Below are 19,882 nucleotides of genomic sequence, written 5' to 3'. Positions count from 1 at the left end.
CAGCGTTTTGCCATCAAATGCGGCGTAGCTGTCAAGTGCAGTTTTCCCCGTTTCCACCACGCTTTTCCATCCAGCTCAGTTGCCGCACTAATTTTTCCAAATCCATTTCTCTCAAACAATTGTTTTGTCATCGGAAGCTGATGGAGTTATATTTTATTCATAAACCACTTCATATCCATCTTGCCGCAGGCATTGAATGAAATAAATGTAATTTAATGTAATTTATATATTTATCTGCTTATTGTGAAAGGATTTTGAAAATACATGTATTGATTATCACTCATTCACTGACTTTGTTATCAACTATTTTTATTTTTGATATCGGTAGAGAGTATATCAACCATAAGCGTCTACAAAATGTCGGTGGATTCTGAAGTTTTTGGAAAACTGATGGCTGTAATTGGAGATGAGGTGGGTTCTTTAAAAAAATGGCAAAAATTAAATATACATTAAGATTCTTTAAGGACACCTGTGTAGGTTTCCTGCTTGGTGGTATTGGTGAAGTCAATGAGAATCGCGAAGCCAATTTCATGGTTGTTGAAAGGGGTAAATAGTTTTTTCTCTAGTCCCAGCTTTATTTTAAATTAATCCTTGAGAACCTACAGACACCACAGTAGCACAGATTGAAGCTTGTTTCAAAAACTTTTTGGCACGCCCGGATATAGCCATAATCCTTATTAACCAGATGTACGCAGACATGATTCGATCCACTGTCGATGCTCATATACTGCCAGTACCAACAGTAGTGGAGATTCCTTCCAAACAGCAGCCCTACGATGCCTCCAAGGACTCGATCCTGAAGAGAGCCCATGTGAGTTATCGAAAATTGGTAAAAATTGTGCATCGCCTCTTAAGCTTTATAACCAGCAGGGCATTCTCAAACCACCAGAGAAGCGCCGCTAGGCACTGAACTTGTGCAATCAGTTTGGGGTCGAAGTCAGAGTTTAATGAAAGATTTGCATAGTTCCAAAAATTCATACCAATACCATTGCCGATGCTACAAAGTACAAAAAAACACTCTTTTCCAGCACTGAGAAAATAAAGCTTATACATATACGTATATGTATAGAGAAACTTTTCAGCTTTTGCGTTTTAAGGAAATTGGCAAAAAACTGCAGCAGCCAGTATTCGAAAAGGAGGGGAGCAACAAAAATGCGTTGCTTTTGCAACAAAATTGAAAACATCGACCACCGAAAGCAACAAACAACAGTCGAAAAGAGCGGCAATAGTGGCCATAACAGAAGTAACAACAAAGTGAACGAAAACGATACAAATAAGCACTGAAATGCCAATACATGGCAAAAATTCAAGGAGCAAAAGGAATACAACAAAATAAAACACGCCGGAAAAATAAAAAAAAAATAGAAAAAAAAAAATTTTGAAAAGAACAACAGCAAAGTAACAAAATAAAAACTCTTAAAAAGACAGCACAATTTACGTTGTCTGGATGGATCTCTGGACCGGGCTGAGGTACCGGTAAAGTCGAGGGAAAAGCGTCTTCTTATGGGCTGCTTAGCGCAACAAAAGCATGCGAAAACAATATTCGAGCAAAGTATTTTGCGCCAACTTTTCGCACCAAGAAGTTAGCGCCGAGAATGCATTCAGAAAGTTCTGCTCCAGTGACAAGTTTGCCAAAAAGGATTGTTGTAGTTGTAACCATAGATGTAGATGTATCTCTATCTGCAGCCCTGGTGGTTCGACAAAAGCTCAGCCTATAAGTAGGCAACCCTCTAGATGGCCGTCTTTAGAGGAAGCCATTCTCCGCCAATGGCTGAGCCACAAAATAGTTATATACATATTTAAAATATATAAAAAAAAATCATAACGTTATATAAATGAACCTTTTTTTAATACTCGGTATGCTGTGAATAAATTCCCCTTTTTAACACCTTACAGAATCTTGTATAAAATGGTTCGGATAACTGATTGCGAGTTAATGAGTCGTAAATTTTGAAAAACATCATCCTGGCCGACTGTCAAAATACTGGCGTTTCCTGCCAGACAGGTTTGACACCAAAATGGTGTGGCTTATGTTGGACTAATTAGTAGATCACAACGCTTTGTTTAATTAAATGAAGCCTGCCCAGCTGTCAGATTTCAAAATCATTATGCCCAAATTGAACAATGAGTTTTTGGTAAATGAGCGGAGAACATTCGCATTGATTCCAGAATATGTAATACAGTAATATCTCCGTCTCTTAAATCAAATATAATTCAAGCTAAATATAGATTATAAGCCTGAGAAACAAATAAAATAAAAACAAGACAATACCCTTTTAAGTTTTAAGGCACAACTTTTGACACACAGCGACAAGTTTTGCGCCTTTTAGCAGTTTAGAGAAGAGAAAGAAAACTAAATAAATAAGCGACTAACTGACTGACTGAAGACAGGAGAAATACGGAGAAACTGCAGTGAAACTTTTCCGCCAAGCAATGGGGAACATAAATAAATGAAATTATTCAAAAGTAGTTTGGAATTCTCGTGACAGCGCATAAAAACAAACAGCTGAATGCAATTTGGCTGATTCTAAGCCATGCGAGAAGGAAAAGTGAAAATAAATGCAGGCAGGCAGACGATGACGATGACGAGAATGGTCGGAGTCAGAATCCGACGGATTGCGACAGTGAGACAAAAGCGAGTGCCTCCCGACTCAGCTCCAGTCTCAGCTTCACATTCAGCCAGAGCAAATGAATTGCATAGACCCCAAAACGCATAGACTTTCGTCCAATGGAGACTGGCATAATTATAATTGGAACTGGGATCCGGGCATGGAGAACCGAGAACTGAGCTGAGAGCTGAGCTGGGACATCTGAAATGTGATGGAAGACGAAAGATGGAGTAATCAGTCTCTGGCCTCAGTGCGGAGGCTGATGCCAAATTTTTGGCAATTCAATTTCGGAAATGAAATCGAGACACATGGGCATGTCTCCAATGGACGAGCTGTTTGTCAAATTGAGCAAAAGATGCCGGGTCAGAATTAACAAATGGAATTGTTGCTGGCCAAATTAACAGACAACTGAGGGCTTTCGGCAAACTCACTGTCTTTGGCCGGCAATCGCAAAATTATTGCGTTTGCGAACTGGATGGTTGAATCAGACTCTCCTGGACACACACGTACAGGGCACATACATATAGTTGATGTATCCCAAAGAGCCACACCCTCTTGGATTGCTCTTGACATCGTCAGTGGCTGCGACTTGCTCGAAAACAAACTTAATTAAATGATCTGATCTCCATTATTCCCAAAGAGCTCAATTACAAAATTGAAATGAGCAGAAGGACACTTTCGAAAGTCAAGAGTATGATTTGAATACTATGTTGCAAAATGTATTCCAAACATTATCCTTTTAATTTACATATTACCATTATTATTTAATATTTTTAATTTAAAAAGGATACCTATTGGAGCAATAAATTGTTATAAATATGAATAAAAAATTACCCACGTATCTTAAATGAATCATATCATTTTTTTGGTAACCTTCCTCATTCAAGATTTTTTCCTTCAGTGTATTCTTTGGTTAGAGAACCACAGATCCCCATGGACACAAATCGATGAAACTTGGTCAAAATGTAACTCGGATGTCAAAGAAAACAAGGAAAGTGAAGCTCACAAACGAACGGAGCAGATTAAAGTGCAGCAGCTCTGGCCGGAGATTAGCTGCAGGGAATCGGTCACTATATAGTCCTGGCAGGATTAGTTAGTTTCGACCAGAGATTGACCCTCCTCCTTGCCGAAGTGAAATGCAATCGACACGGCACAAAGCGTTTCATTAACCATGGCAAATTGGCAGCAATTCATTGAAAGGCATTCAAATCGTGTGCTTCGGTATGTCAATATGTGGATGTGCGTTCTCAATTTGCTTGTGGCACGTAGCGTATGGATAATATGTATATACGTTCGGGCGGGCAGTCGAACTCAATTCTCCGAATTACTGAGCTAAACAAAATCATTGAAATTGCCATTGTCTGGGCCACTGAGTGGATAAGCACACTCTAATATATGGCGAATATAGTATGCGAAACTTGTGGCATATGGCCGCTGTTCACTTGCCGTGCCCGCCTTTAGCAGTCCGTCTCGGCCATTGTTCTGGCGTCCAGATTGGATTACTTGATTTGCCAGCCAAGTGTCTAATTAATTACTTTGCATTTAAATTAACTCCCATTTTCATCGGAGCAAACATCGATGGCTATGTGACAAGCTTATGTCTAGAAATCATTTGCACTTTACAAAAAAATGGAGTTCAAGGTTAAAAAAAAACAACGGGTATAAAAATGGTGGTTTATCACATTTTTTAAAGTTAAAGAAAATGTAAAGAGAAAGATTTCGCATAGAAAAATGTTTTTTACTAATTAAGTTATCTAAAGTAACCGATATCCTTGTAAGACGCAATCCCAGAACATTTACGTTGTGTTCCAAGTGTAAACTCTCCTGATTGGAGGCGTGGCAGCTGCATGTTCCGGGGCGCCTATCACTTTGGCTAATTTGTATTCAAAACACAGAAAGCAGTGTCAGTGTTTCAATTGATTGAATGAGTCTGGGCTGACCTCTCCCCGGTCGGAGGCCCCGTATAGTCTGAAGACAGACACAAAGATTACCCACCGGAGCAGAGTTCACCTGGTTCGCTTCGACTCGAACTAATTGGAAGTGACAAATGGAAGCTTGGCTCTGCGCCCCGTTGTTTGTATTGGCGCCATTTCGGGCATCAAATTTGTTTCCGTAGATTGCGAGCTCTTGCTTTAAAGCAAAAGTTCATAAAATGAACCGAACTCTCCGGGAGTTCGCTATTAATTTGCCATTGTGCTGGAAACGGAAACTGCACTCGGGCGCTCCACTAATTTGGTGAGCCTTTCCAACTCTGGAGTTGCCGTTTCTAACTGGGAAAACTATCCTTTTGTTATCGTCGGCGTAAAAATAACTATGGAACCCGCTGAAAATAAACCATAGCACATTTTTGGATCCACTTCATATGCATAACAAATGAATAACTTTCGTATTATCGCACAAGCAGGTCTGCAATAACAAACCAACAAAGCGCACAAAAAACAGTAAACACAGATAAACAATTGAAATGCGATAAAAAAAAAAAAACACAACAAAATAATAAGAATAATAATGGCAAATGAATACAAGCGTGTATGGTGCACAAAGGATAAAAGACGCAAAAGTATGGTTTATTCAAATAACAATTCCCAAATACTTATTTAACAAAAATAAAAGGCATCAGCGCAACTTTCTGGCTTTGGGCTTTGTTGGTGGCGGCAACCGCAAAATGTGCAAAAATTTGTATAAAAATGCCAGAGAAAAGTGTGCCACACACACACACATTCTGGAACAGAACCCACCCACCCACACTCCCGCAAGTGCAACAATAAAATACCAGCGAGCCGCTGACTTGGGTGGTTATTCTTTTTTTTGGAGCTGCTACCGCTCACCATCATTTTGGGGTAATGCAAAATTACGTTATAACGGCATAAATTTAAATAAATGCCGGTCTCAGGATTTTTATGCATTTTTACCGCATAACAAATACTTTTGTTGCTCCCACGCCACCAGCATTCTGCTCTAATGTGACCACACCACCCCCCTACACTTACTCGCTCACAACATGTGGGGTTAAAATAATAACAGCAAGGATATTCTGAATCTTATTTAAGAATAGATAGAGCCTCTAATTTGCCAACGTTGCGTGAAAATATAAATAAAATATATTCATGAACATACCACTCAATAAAATATGTTGATCTTCATTAAAATAAGTAATCTTTTATTACAATATAGTCCCCAAACTTCAAGAAATATTTTTGCGGCCCAAGCTGTGTTTCTAACAATTTGTAGGCGGCTGAAATTGCGGCTGCTGCAGTCAGCTAGTGAAATTTCCTTCCGTTTTCGCCAGGACGCGAAATGCTTTCATTGGCATGCCAGCAACTCTCTTTGTGAATGTGTGCGGGTGTGTGGGTGTGCGTGTGGGAATGCGAGTGTAGTAGTGAATCCCTTGGCTGTTATTTGTATGCCCCTAAAATTATGCAAAGTAATCCTGTCTCGCCCGCTAGCGAAATCCGCGTCGATATTTGCAATTGTTAACGTAATAAGCGGTTTTAAGTGCGAGCTGCACCTGTCCTGCCACCGTTCCACCAGTCTCCTCGCTCCTTCCCAATTCTTTGGGCATATCCTTCATTGTTGGGCTTCTGTTGGCAGAGCAAATATTTGGCCACCTTAAGCTGAGGCGATGTGCTGCAAAAAGCTGCCCAATTAAATGGCCAGCTGCAATTCCTTGCAGTGTAGCAGTTTCGTAGTGGCTTTCTGTCTGCCACGCCCCGTCCCCCTTACTCAGACCCCCTCCCTATCGCTCCTTCGCCCCGGATGTGGCTGCGCCATGCTTTTCGGTTTACGTAGTAAATTAACTTCCGTTTTATTTGTAAGATTTCCGTTCGCTTTGCTCGTCGTTCGTTTGCCTTTTTTTGGGGGCTGTCCTTGTCCTGAACCCACTTCCATGCCCCTTGCCTCTGTCACTGCCCTGCCCTCTTAAAGGTCGTAACTGTGGTATAAATTCTTTCAATATTTTCTGCGTTTTTTTAAATTTTTAATTTGAATTTAACAAAAGTATCTTATTTTTGGGAAATGAAATATTCATCGTATTTCCTTCACACTGCAAGTAACTAGAACTAATGCCTATAATAATAGCCTTACTATATTCCTTTGTTAAAAGATTATTTCAACGAACTGTTGATATTTTCCACAGTGCACAGTACCGTCCTTTCCTGGTTCCGTGTGCTTTTGTTCCACTATTCGGGTTATGCTTGGTCTGGTTGCCCGCTCTGCTTTTGTATATTTTTAAGCGCTTTTTCATTCAATTTACAAAATTGAAGTGGGAATTGAGAAATAAATTCCGTTTGCGTTTCGTTTCGCTGTGCCGTCTAGCCACCGAATATCGTTGCGCTCTGGAGCCACTCTGGAGCTTGGCGGCCTCGCGTGCAGCGGATGTGGCCGAAGCCCCTGAAACCCCAGGACCCCAGACCTGCAGACGAAATTAGGTGAAATGCAAACGTTTAGCTTAATGAACTAATTGAGGCGGCTGACGGCTAGTGAAGGTCGGCATCCCACCGGAAACGAGGGCATTTAAAAGCTGCATAAAGCGCATTTCCGCGGTCCGTCCGGCCATGTCCCTATGGCCGTATCCGTATTCGTATTCGTATCCGTATCTCGGCCCTTGCATCTGCCTTCGCCTTTGCGGCTACAAGATAAATAGCTGCAGTCGCCGTAAATCTCATGCAAATTTTTTACTCGCCTGACATTTATGCACGAGCGGAAGAATCCGCAAAAGTGAAAAGGGAAAGGACTAACCAAGGACTAAGCGAGAGTCTGCGTTGCCTTGGCAATGTGATTGGCTTATCTAAGACGGGACTGCGGATTCGGAGGCAAAAGCAAAAGCAACAATCTCCTTCTCCATTCAACCGGACAATCGTGGAGTCCACTCATTTGGCCACTCATCTGTGTATTCGTATGCACTCAAAGAAATGATATTTGTGCATATTCTGAGTTCTCAATATTGAGTTTAGGTTTCATAAACAGCTGCCACCCAAATCACAATAAAATATGCATTTTATAAATCATTTTTCGCATTAATTGCCTCAAAGAAACCACTAATTGGTCTGTGGCTTCATAATGGCTATAGTCATTAGTTCCATCATCAATTTGTGGAGGTTAACAATTGGAAAGTATCCATTTTTCTGAGTGTTCTGGCAGTTCCCAATCCCCGAGTTACCTTTCCACTTATCACAAGTGCTGGATGTTTGGCCTTTTTGTGCTCCGAGTATTTTCAATTTGTATTAAAAGGTTTTCGTAGGCGAAGGAGAAGCTTTACATATGCGTTAAAGCAGAGAAAAAGTAGATGAAAAAACAAGAAAAAACGAATCTGCTCCTCGTTCTCGACATCATCGTCCAATTTGTGTTGATAATTTCACGGTTTGTTGACAACTCAGGTGGACAAAGCCCTGCCAGTGTGGGTGGGTGGGTGTTGGTGGAGAAAGAAATGCTCTTGAGTGTTCCTTCGTCCTTACCTCTCAACTCCTGAATGTCCTTGCATTGTCATGGCATTTACATGCACTGCTGATTGCCACTAAGCCAAAACTAAAGAGAAAAAGAGATAGGAGCAGGGCGATGAAGACCCCAGGGGCAAGATCCTTCACTTTGATTCAAACATTTGAGTTTTGTATCAAATGATTGCCCTGTGAATTGGTTTATGGTTCAGTGTGCTGGCAAATGTATTTAGGCGGCTTTTACCAGGCAATATCCACTACCTATTGGACCCGAAATGGTATATATAAAGGCCCCTTAGATTAGGTCCAAAGCGTTTTCTTCAAGGACGGACGCTCTGAACTAGCTATATTGGTAAAGGCTAGGCCCTATGAAGTAACATAGGGGAAGCATCCAAGCGATATATCGGATATCATGGATATCTCATTACAAGTGCGACGTTTTTATTTACACCGATTGACTGATTCATCGTAAATTATTTCATTTAAATCGGTTTTTTGACACAACCTCAGTGCAGTAAAGCAAAAACGCTTTACAAAAAATGAAATAAAGGGAATTTCAACCGACAAGTAGTCAGCCGACCGAGAAAACCCGTAAAAAATTCAGAATTTAACAATGCATTTTTCAGTTGCCAACCGGATGGTCACACATACGCCCCGTTGCCGCCCGACGGCGGCGGCTAGTCCACACAACAGATCTCACCGGACCAGTGACTCCGTGGCGGCGTTTAAGCGCTGGAAATCGAAAACATTCGACGTCAACCCCACCGCCGACGGGCCGTTGATCTGTTTACCTCTAGCCAGTACCTGGCGGGCATACAGGGCGTATAAGTTATATAGGATACAGGTGGAAAGTGTTCACTTTTGTTCACTCTAATTGAAGGCTTTAATTTAAGTACTAATTTTAATAATTTTAATTGGAGTTACCTTTAACCAAAACAATTCCTTAAGAATTAACAAGTATCAATTGATTTGTAGTCCACCGTACAATTTTATTTACCGACCCATTTCATGCGCGGTGCGACTGCTCTCCCGTGTATTGACTTCATTTTAAATTGGCGGTTAAATCTGTTTGAAATTGTCACGCAATCACATCAACATACGGACACACTGGTAGCGGGCAGCAGACAGGCAGACATCAACACAGACGGAGATGCAGATGCAGATGCACAACTACATGGCACACTGATACACAGATGCAAGGATATGCACGGATACAGACACAAACAGAGACAGACAACTGGCAGGCTGTAGTTGTAGCTCGGCCTCGAAATATTTTTAGTGATTTTACTTGTGCGTTCATTTTGCATTTCGTTGCATACTTTAGCGCGCACTCTCGACGCGACGGCGGCGCAATCAACGCAACGAGGCATTAATTTGTTGTACACAGTGTGACATAATTGGGTGACAGTGCGGCAAAATAAAAAATAAACAAATAAGAACGAAAACGAAAAGGCAGCGAGCACAGTTGGCCGGCACTTCTATTTCCCTCCTTGTGTTTCAGTTTCTGTTTCGATGGCAGGTGTCAGCCTGGGATTGCTCGCTTTCCGAGTAGCATTCAAGTTTATTAGCCTATGAAAAATTTGTCGGATTTGCGCTTTTTCTTTGAGTTTCCATTCAAATTTTAATTAATGCAGCTTGCCTGCTCTTCCATTGCCCACCTCACCTCCCCTTGCATTTCATGACCCTTTGCCTCAAGCTGCGCAACTGTTGAGGGTTTTCGGGTGGAAATTCGATTTTCACATGCTCTGACCCCAACGAGATTCTTATGTTCCGGCGCCCTTGGTCTGTGGTTTTCGAATTTTGTTTCGCTCTGGCCAAAAAAAAGAAAGAATTTAAAACCAAGAAAAAGAAACAAAAACTTAAAATGGACATAGTGCAGACGCAGGGCTCTTTTCACTTCATTTTTTTTAATTTTCACCCTCCACGTTTTCCTTCCGGAAATGAGCAAAGTTGGCTCGTATACTTTGGCAAGGTAATTACGGTTTCCTTCGCTTCCAAAGCTACTGATTTATCTCGTTTGTGCAGCAGCTGTAGATGCAGATGCTGATGCAAATGTGTATGTAACGCACTAATTTGAACATTTTGTGAAGGCTGCTCAGTCGCATTTCCGAGTCCTGCAGGCCGAATACCTGTAGTCATTGAAACCCTATTTAAAATTGAATTGCCTTCACTGCACATAATTTATGTAATGATTCGTACGCCTAAGTCTTTCACAAAGTTTAATGAATAGCTTAGAAACTCAATGGAGCGTAAGCGAAAAGGGGTTTTCAAATCAACTCACCCAAATACCAAAGTAATGCATGAAGTTCTCATTAAGTTCAGAAAACTTGACAGACTCACAGGATTAAATAATGTATATATATTTTTCGCAAACACTTATGTCCTTTCGCTATGCCAATTTAAATTACAAAATGAGAGCATCGACGACCAATGCATTCCCAAGTTATACGACCGGGGTACTTAGCGTGGAAACAATAGCCAATAAACTACCAACGCCAACTAATTGAAAATGCTGTAGAACAAAATTCGCGGCCCACACAATACTGGCCAATAAATGGTTGTTCAAATGCATTACTACCAACAATTGCATTTTATTCCCTCGCAGTTTCCAACGCATTCGAACCGAGTGGTCAAGTGTGGAATGTGGGCGTAAAGGCTACGTGCCTTTAAGTGCCATAAAGAGAGCGAAAATAAGTGGAAAAAAATCTGGAATATCAAACAATGAACGCACAATAATAAAAGCAACATTGAGGAGAAAATTAAAAATTAATAACTTGGCTACGTATTTTATTTACACATAATAAATAAATTATTGAAATTCCGCAATTACACAAGATAAAGCATCAAGGATAACGTTTGCCGCAGATGGGATTCTTAATACCCTTTAATAAAAAACAGACATTGAATTTAAAATAAAATTATGTACTTTAAGTATTTACACTTGAACGTTTATTAAAAAATTTATTTGTCCAGTACTCCTGCATCTGTAGAAAAAAACCCAAAGTTTTTGAACATTTAATAGGTTAAACTGTGAGAAATCAAGCGTAATTTTATAAAAACTATTTAAATTCTTTAAAAAAGAAACAATGTCCAATCTACCCGAATTAACAGTGTCAGAAATGTGGCCGCAAATTTTGTCGTTGGTTAAATGGAAACAGGTAGAATATTTTAATTGTTGCCACGTTCATTGATTTAACGTGGTGAGTGCAAAAAAAAGGCAAAAAAAGCGCCTGTCCGGATAAATCCTTTTTATTAATTTTTATGGCGTTGCATGCTAAGCAGCGGCAGGACATCCATGCCAGGCAAAGCGGAAGCGGAAGTGGCGAACGCCATTCGTGATGGGTGGCTGATCGGCCCTTATCTCGGTCCCGCTCCACGTTTGACCTCCGAAACCCCTTTTGTAATTGTTTAACCACACATTTGCACTCTTTGTGCTGCATGTGGCGCGCGACAACAAAAACAACCTGCTCCGATACTACATTACATTGTAATGATGATAACAATAATTACAACAATTACAACGGCCAACAACAACTCCACTTACTTCATTCCGAGCGCCAGTGCAACAATTGAAAATTCAATTAAAAGTCTTTATTAAAATAAAATGCAGCATGCACTGACAACGGCATCGGCATCGGCAACAGAAACAGTAACCCTTGTCTGAGTTCCTGACCACGCCCATTCCAACCCCTCCGCCCACAGATACTCTGCGGTCGCGCCTTTTGTATCCGTCGATTGCCACCTGCCGGGCCCTCAATCCCACGACCAATCCCTTTCGGACATCCCCAGCTGCGGCTTTTTCCGATTCTGAAGCGCTGCAAAGTTAATTTGGGGTTTTGCCCAGCATTGTTGTTCCTCGGCATGGTCGCAAGTGATTTTAATTAATTTAAATGCGAATTAAAGAGGTTAAACCGATTAAAAATTCAAAAATTGTAACGTGATCTGAAAAGCAATTAAATTTCGAAGTCTTTGCCTTCAATATCTGTGGCTTGAATAATAGTTGTTGTATTAAATTACAGGATTATATACATTTTTTTTAATATTTTCAATAACAGGATAAACCTTGTTTGTAGAGGAATGGTTCCTTTTGTTTGGTGTCTGTATCCTCAAACACATTGCTTTTTTAAGGACTCAGCTCCATGCTGAGCAAAAATAGCGAAACACTTGTTAAGCCCAACGTAGCTATTATATCGAGTCAACGCATTTAATGGATTTGCACACGGGCTGCACAAAATCTTTGGCTAAGTCGTTGTTATTGCGTTTGCAAGATAAATGGGTCGCCGTAACCGTAACCGGACCCGTGGCCGGGTAGTCCATGTTGTCCGGTTACCCGGACTTGGCGCCAAGGTAAACAAACATCTCGGATTAACGGCGGACGCTGGTCAGTGGTCCACATGGCAAGAAAGTCACCAAAAAGGGAGCCGAGAGCTGAATACTGAACGTGATACGGCTGCCATCATTCTGTGTGCACTGTACAGCACGCCCCCTGCTCTGTGCTCCGTGCTCTATGCTCCGTGCACCGTGCACCTTGCACTTGGATCGCCGCCCAAAGTTGTTTACCTATTTTGGAGCAGGACATAAGAGGCATGACAAAACACAGGAGGCAAACAAAACACGCCGAAAAGCACAAAACTAAAGCAGTAAATAGTGGACCAGTAGCTCCTAGCTGTAGTTGATTTTTTCAAAAGAAGAAAAGTAAAGAAAACTTCAAAGGCGATGCACTGTAATAAGTGATGTGCTATTTTTCACCTTCATAGCAATGAGGTTTTCTTATTCAGCTCCTGTAATTGTCTAATCTTTTTAACAAGCTCAACAGTTGCGTTATTATAATGGTGTTTTCTTAATTTCATCATCCGATTATTCTCAGTGATGGCATCTTGCATTAGCAGCGGGCGCTGACCAAAGTAACTAAAGCTGACTAAAAGCAGTTTATCGTCCTGGTCAAAGGAATGGGGACAGAAGGACGTCTGACGGCGTACGTGCAAGTTGCACGTGCATTTGGCACTTGGCCACCTTTTGGTTACCGTTGCTTTGTCTCCGGCTCAGCTCCTTGTTCTTTTCGCTCGCTGCGACTTTAAGACCAACTAAGCAAGCTTTTGCGGTGAACATCAGGAGAAGTCTTTGGCTCCGGAACTCCAGTAACCGAACCAGGAGCCAAAGCCAAGCCAGGTGTCAAGTGGACGACGTGGCAGTCACTTTTCGCCCAACTTCGGGGCCATTCTCTATAACATACCACCCTTCTGCGAATCCAGAACAAAAGGTGTTCCTGGCATAATGAGCTGCCGCTAGTAGCGTTTTGACTCTTCGCGTTGCCATGGAAATTTGCATTGCCAGCGAATTGAAATGCCTATGGAAAGGATCGCTGTCGGATTGCTGTTAGACTGTTGGATTGCCGGGTTGTTGGATTGCTGCGTAGCCATTAGACAGCTCCTGGCAGCATTTCCGCCTCGCTGCCGCAGGACTTTAGACAACTTTTCACGGCTGGCTAAAGGGCGGACGCCGACTCCTCTGGCTTCGAAAGTCCAGACAAATACCATAAGGCCTGCGAAGGGGTAATAGAAATGTTCTTTTCGTTGTTTTATGCCTATTTACGCTTCCAACAGGACATCCGGCAAAACAGGGCCGCAACTTAAGCGACTTGAGACCAAAATACACGCTTCAAAAAAGAATATTCAAATATGTAGACTAAGAGAAAAAGGATATAAGCTGGATGTGTATCCTAAAAATAAAATCAAATGAAAAATTTATGACCTCGCGTATTACATATTTAATTTCTGAATCTCACACTAGGATTGTGCTCAAACTAAGCCTATTAAGAGCTTATACTCTAATAGTTCTCCTGATTATGGTATGTGGTGCTCTAAATTCTATAAATAATTTAAATCTATAAGAAACTGTTGTGAAAACTAAAAAAAAGTACCTATAAACTAATACTAGTATTATCCTTCCGCTTCAAAACCGTTGTTATGTATAATTTGCAACACACATGATTGCTTGGGAATTTATTTTTTAAAGTGTTGCTTACTTCAGCTTTGACTTTTGCCGCCGCTTGATATTTCTCACACGTTCCAATTACAGGCGGCTATGGCTCTACAGCGGTATCCAGGAAAATAATAGCGTGCAAAAGAGCTACTTCATCGTTCAGCGGAAGTGATTGAAGGTGTGCCAGTGTGTGAGTGTGTGTGGGGCATAGGTTCTAGTTCTAGTTTGACCCCTGAAGACCTCGGGTGTACATGTGTCTGGGCATTTTCGCATACAATACCGAATACCGGGAAACTAAGCCCGACCCAAGGACTGTAGGCGAACTTTGAGTGCAGGTCGCATACATTAGCTCCCCTGGAAACGGGCGGCAGAGGGCGACTTTGCTTTGATTTCTTGGGCAATGGCGCAGCAAAGTGCTAAACTATGTTGCCCGGCTTTTGAGTACCACGATGGCACCTTTTAACCTTTTTTCCCAAGCTCCTGGCACTTCCCTTCTGTACGCACCTCTAAGCCCTGGATCCTGGAAGTGTGTGTGGCTATGTGTGCGTTGGGGCACGACAAACGTTTTCAATTAGCAGCCCATGCATTTTTAAAATGTTAATGAAATATGCAAAAGCATTTTAAATACAGAATTCGCATGCAGGAAAGCACAGAAAATCCAGGCGTTTGGAAAAAGGAAAAAGGAGCGAACGCAAGGCAAAAAGTGAAAGTCAAAGGAGCCGGCTAGAGGCAAGACCGCAGAGAAAAAAGCGGCAAAGCACAAAACCCAGCAAACAGGAAGCTCCTTCGATTGGCAACGACTTCCGCAAACACGCGTCCTGCGTCCTTATATTGCATATGACACACGCGGCCAATTCTGGGTTTTACCATTATTTTCAGGTTTTACTATAAGTGGCTAAAATATTTTTGTTTTGCTTCAGTGACTGAGTGCCTGAAGCGTGTGAGTAGTTTTAACTCATCGGGAATTGAATTTGAATTAATTATTCTGTCGAATACACTAAAATACTTATTAAATTAACTTAGTTGTGACCATTAAGCTACTTATTCTACATTTAAAATAAGTGCCCTAAAATCTAATGAGGCAAAAAGTGAAAATGGGACCGACTCCATAATTAACTTTTCTCTTCAAGACGTTGCCGTAAAAGCAGCAATAGCAACAACTGCAAAGCAACTACGACTGACAACAATTACAAATGTAATAAATGTAACCTGAAAGTGCACCACCTTGCGCCGTCGAGAAACTTCAAAAGTCAACGAACTACAAGCAAAAAGCAAGCCACACAGGCACATTTGCACCTCGCCTAGTTGCAAGTTGCTCGAGTGCTTTTGTTGCCGCCTCTCCCGTATATGTTGCTCCTGTAGATATAGCTGCAGACCTATGCGGGTGCACGAGTGTGTGCCGAGTCTTCGTACAATTTCATTTACATATTTGTACAAATTCCTGGCCCAGACGACTACGACTCCGGCGACGACGACGTCAGCCAAGTCGACTTTTTCCCTACGTAGCGCTTCTGTTTGGTTTTGGTTGCTGCGGTTTGTTTTGCTAGCCGCCTTTGCTGTTGATGTTGCTGTTGATTCTACTGTTGTTGCTGTTGGAATTTATTCTACCCCTTAGCTAGAGTTCCCCTGGCTTTCTCTCTGTTGTGGTTTGCCTGCGAACTACAGCTGGCACCGCCTTTCATTGCATTGAAAATTTTAATTTTAATTGCCGAAAAAATGGTATGAAACCATTAAAGAAGTTGGTCAAGTTTGTTTGGTTGGCCCGGTTTACTCACTTCGCTTACTTCCCAAAGCGGCGTCATGAATTGACGACTAGGATCTCTCAAAAGCTTTGTGGTTTTACTTTAAGTTTAAAAATTTCAATCAAGTTTATTTAGCGTTTATTTGGATATGAGACAATAATATCTGTCAATGTTTTTGATACAGTTATGTATCAGGGATGTAATGTAAAGAACTGTCAACTCGATCGAAGAATAGATCCTGATTTTGATTTTGATTAGAATCTTGAGCTTGCAAAATTATTAAATTATTAGAACCTACATCATGAAGTGATAGTTAAGACATTAGTAATAAACTTAATATTGAAATCTTTTCAGGAAATCGTTTTCTTTGCCAATAATTAGTGTTATATTTGCCTGGCACCACTTGACGTATGCGTAACGTACCGTTACGCTTCACAAGTGGCTTCACAGCCACTTTAATCATCCAAACACACTAATACATAGACGTGTAAATTTGTATCTATGTATGTATGTGCTCGGCGGTAGCCGCAACAGAGTAAAGCCAAAATGTAACTAACCGACAGGCAGACGGCGAACGTACAGACAGACAATGTGCAAAAAATAATGAATATTACATTCAAATTTTACGAGTGCCACTTAGGCACGCCCCCGCATTTCGCCCGGCGTCCGCCTTCTACCGACTCCTGCCTGCCTTTTCCACTGCTCTTTGCCCCTGCCGCCTTTTGTTGCAAAAGGAGAGCAGCATCGCACACGCTCGTGTGTTGCAAAAGTCAGGCCACTCGCATAATGCCTCTTCTAGCCATGTTTATGCCACTTTATGCAAAAATAATTGCACAATTAGTTTGAAGCTGGCTGCCGTTGCTGCTGCCTTCAGAGAATGACCTCTGCCCTCCAGTTCTCCGCTCCCTCACAGCCAGTTTACAATGTAAAATTGGTTCAAGCATTGCTGGCAACACGCTGGAGGCAAAACACATCACCTGCCCGGAAAAGCTCGTCAGCCCCGCGCTTCCATCAGACGCCTTTTAACCCAATACATTTTGTTTTTAGTTTTTTTGTCGTAAAATTTGACTTTTTTTATTAGATTAAAGGAATGATATTCAATAAAAAAGGTTTGTAAAAGTTTCGATATAACAAATATTAGTCAAGTTATATCATTAAAAAGAGTGACCCCTGATTTTTTACAATAATTAAAAAATATATATATATTTATTATATTTTGTGACTTTAAAGGGTTAAGTATCAGGCGCGTTTCTGTGGCCCTCTGTGTTCCTTCTCTGTTCCTCTGGTGAGCTTTGCCTGCTCATTAGTAAGAGTTTTGAATGCTATTACAGCGTCATCTACTCAACTCCTGCCGCCTCCTTCTTGCCCCTCACCACCCCTTTTGTCTGCTTGTACACATGTGCCTAAGTGCGAGGCAAACATACACACCTGCACACACACTCACACAAAAACCCAATAACACAGACAATGACACCACACGGATACAGAAACACAGGTAAATGCACATGAAGCCGCTGGCACTTTTTGCTTTTTGCTCACACGTACCGTACGTTCGCCAAGTTTTTTATCCTTGCCACGCCCACAAACACACCGCCCAAAGTCAGAAGTAGGAAAAACACAAGGAAAGGAATGGAGAGAGGGTGAGGACGAAGCAGAAATGACAGGAGGAACACGGACAAAAGGCGTAACTAGCCCGCAGAAGCTGGCAAGACAATGCGCTTAGAATTGGTAAGATTAGTTCGGGCATTCGGCATAACCCCGCCCTTCGCAGCCACTACCCCATTCACTTGCCCCCTGGCCACGCCCCCTCCTCAGCTAATCTCTTTGACATTTCGAGATTTACCTGAGCCAGGTGCCCAGCTGAAAGCTGAAAGCTGTAAGCACTGCTCCTCCTGTAAGCACCGCTCCCGTCACGGCAAAAGTTCCTCTCTTTCTTGGCTCGTACATTTTTAACAGCAGATCAACTGAGTTTTTGGGTCGACGCTTTCGGGTTGACATTTAATTAGTTCACACAATATGCAGCTTTACGACTGCAATTTCCTTTGATTCCACCTCATGTGTTTCCAGTTGCGAAGGCACTTGTTGTAAGCGGGATTTCAATTTAAACGCATGCAATTGTTTACTATTTAGGAATATAAATTAAAGCAGAAGTATTATAGAGTTTAATAATCTATTTTATCTTTTTAAATAGAAAATAATATCAAATATTCGTATTTAATTCCAATTTATTCCCAGTTTCATGGTTCAATCGAAAGAACGATAGAGCAGCCAAGAAAACAATTTGTTGCTTTTCCATTTCAAGTTTGGCAACACGCTCCCAGTGCATACCCCAAGGATCTGAATTCAATTTTCTGAGCTGCAACTAATCAGATGATTGACATTAATCAACACCCACTGCCAAAATGATGCCAGGTCTTGTCACACCGAATCGGTAATCATATAAATTGCAAAACGCAACTCCTTGCCAATCCAAACAAAGGCCGAATGCAGCGATGGCATTTGTCAATACACTTGTCACTTCAGTTTATTCTGGAAGGATTCTCGAGGATGTGTCGAGTTCTGGTAGCGTGGCTATAATCAATTCTCATAATATTTTCCATTACGGACTGGCTTTGTTGAGCTGGAAACTCATATGTTTGTGGGCGCTTGTAATTACTTTAAATTGATATAAACACTTTTGAAATGAAATCGATCTAAGCTTCTTGTTAACAGATTAACATGGGCACATCCACACAATTTTGCCTGCAGTTTACAATTATTATTTATATCCTTACAATGTAGCCATCCGTATTCAAATATCCTTCTTCGTGTGTCCTGATGGTTGTGTGTGGTTTGATAAGCTCTGCGCCTGTGTGGGCGTGGATGTGTGGGTATGGCACACAAGTAATCCTTGAAACATGTTTTTGATTTGCAATTTAATCAAGATAATCAAGTTTTATGTGTTTTCCGAAAATTGAAAGTGTGCCTGGTGACTTGCCACATTGTTTACGCAGACTGTAGAAACGAGCCAAGCGAAATTGCTGTAATCTTTAAATCGGCCATTAAAGCTTTTTATTAACTGTAATTTAATAACCCAGTTTGGGAAGCGATGTCCCAATATTGATGGGCCATCTAATAAGCCAAAATTTTATGGCCCTTTCGGGCAATTAGTACGGATCAAAAAGTTGTACAAATCTGCCAAAGATTGCACAGCTATGCAGCTGATATCCCAAGCACATATGGCCTATTCAAATATATGTGGGGTATATGTATATGAATAAACGCATTTATTCGATTCGGGCTGGGAGAAGCAATTTACGTCGATGCCTTTTGCATAGAAATGTAAAAGTTTTTCATATTTTTCCACTTGACAAAGTCTTTATGCATCTTGCGTAATAGTTTTATGGCCGTGAGGGAAACGCAAAAGTTTTCCTTTCGAGAAAGAGTATCCCTCCCAAGCACTTCCAATAACCATTCAATCCGCCTTTTCCGCTTTCCCACTTTCCCGTTTTCGCCGCTTTCGAAATTCAGCACCCCCTCCGCTGCCGGCTGCCGCAATTGCAGTTGATGGCTTTGATTTTATTCGTGGATGCACTTTTCTTGTTGGCTGCCCAGATTCTGTCCAGCTCGCATCCATTGTGCTGTCCTGTCCCTTTATGCGCACTTCTGTTCAGAGTTGTGTGCTTTTATTATTAATATTTCTCCTGCCGCCTGTTCCTTTTGCGCCCTTCCTGCTCCTGCGTTATTATTTATTGCTGCTGAAAAATGTTTATCCGCCCCAGCTCGACGGCAAACTTGGCTGCAACTTATTTCGAAGACAAATTTTTCATCTGCTCAAGTATTGCATTGTGTGGTGTTGTGTAGTGTTGCGATGGTCAGGTCATTATGTGGGCTGACGTTGATGGAATTCGGAGTGCCGGAGCTGCACTTAGCTCTTAGTCCGGGGATAACGCGGCGTATGCGTAATGCGTATTACGTATACGTGCTGGCCATGCCAAGCGGAAAAATTGGGGGAACTCCAAGCTACAAGCTCGGAAAATTGTATGTAAATAGAAAATTTATCAAACAAGATTGAAATCGTTGTCGTCCTGCCAGGACGCACAAAAGGTTCGGTCCCTTGTCTATTAATCCGTACACA

General features: G+C 41.5%; 1 protein-coding gene across 3 annotated transcripts; it reads left to right on the top strand.

Moving 5' to 3' along the window:
• The first annotated feature begins 268 nt into the window (after nucleotides 1–268).
• On the top strand, nucleotides 269–1,074 carry LOC6499165 (V-type proton ATPase subunit F). 3 transcript variants are annotated; one of them, XM_032449778.2, is made up of 4 exons: nucleotides 269–411; nucleotides 465–546; nucleotides 606–811; nucleotides 868–1,074. In XM_032449778.2, exons 1-4 carry the CDS (start codon nucleotides 358–360, stop codon nucleotides 901–903), a joined length of 378 nt encoding a protein of 125 aa, XP_032305669.1. In that variant the 5' UTR covers nucleotides 269–357; the 3' UTR covers nucleotides 904–1,074. The 3 variants fall into 3 exon arrangements, with proteins under 3 accessions (XP_032305669.1, XP_001955175.2, XP_032305670.1); XM_001955139.4 differs by having other exon boundaries at nucleotides 270–411; nucleotides 871–1,074; XM_032449779.2 differs by having other exon boundaries at nucleotides 331–411; nucleotides 478–546.
• The last annotated feature ends 18,808 nt before the right edge of the window (nucleotides 1,075–19,882 follow it).

This window comes from Drosophila ananassae, chromosome 2L (assembly GCF_017639315.1).
Source record: "Drosophila ananassae strain 14024-0371.13 chromosome 2L, ASM1763931v2, whole genome shotgun sequence".
NCBI classification, from domain to species: Eukaryota; Metazoa; Arthropoda; class Insecta; order Diptera; family Drosophilidae; genus Drosophila; species Drosophila ananassae.
Note: the sequence above shows the minus strand (reverse complement) of the source record. Positions and strands in the feature narration are given on the sequence as shown.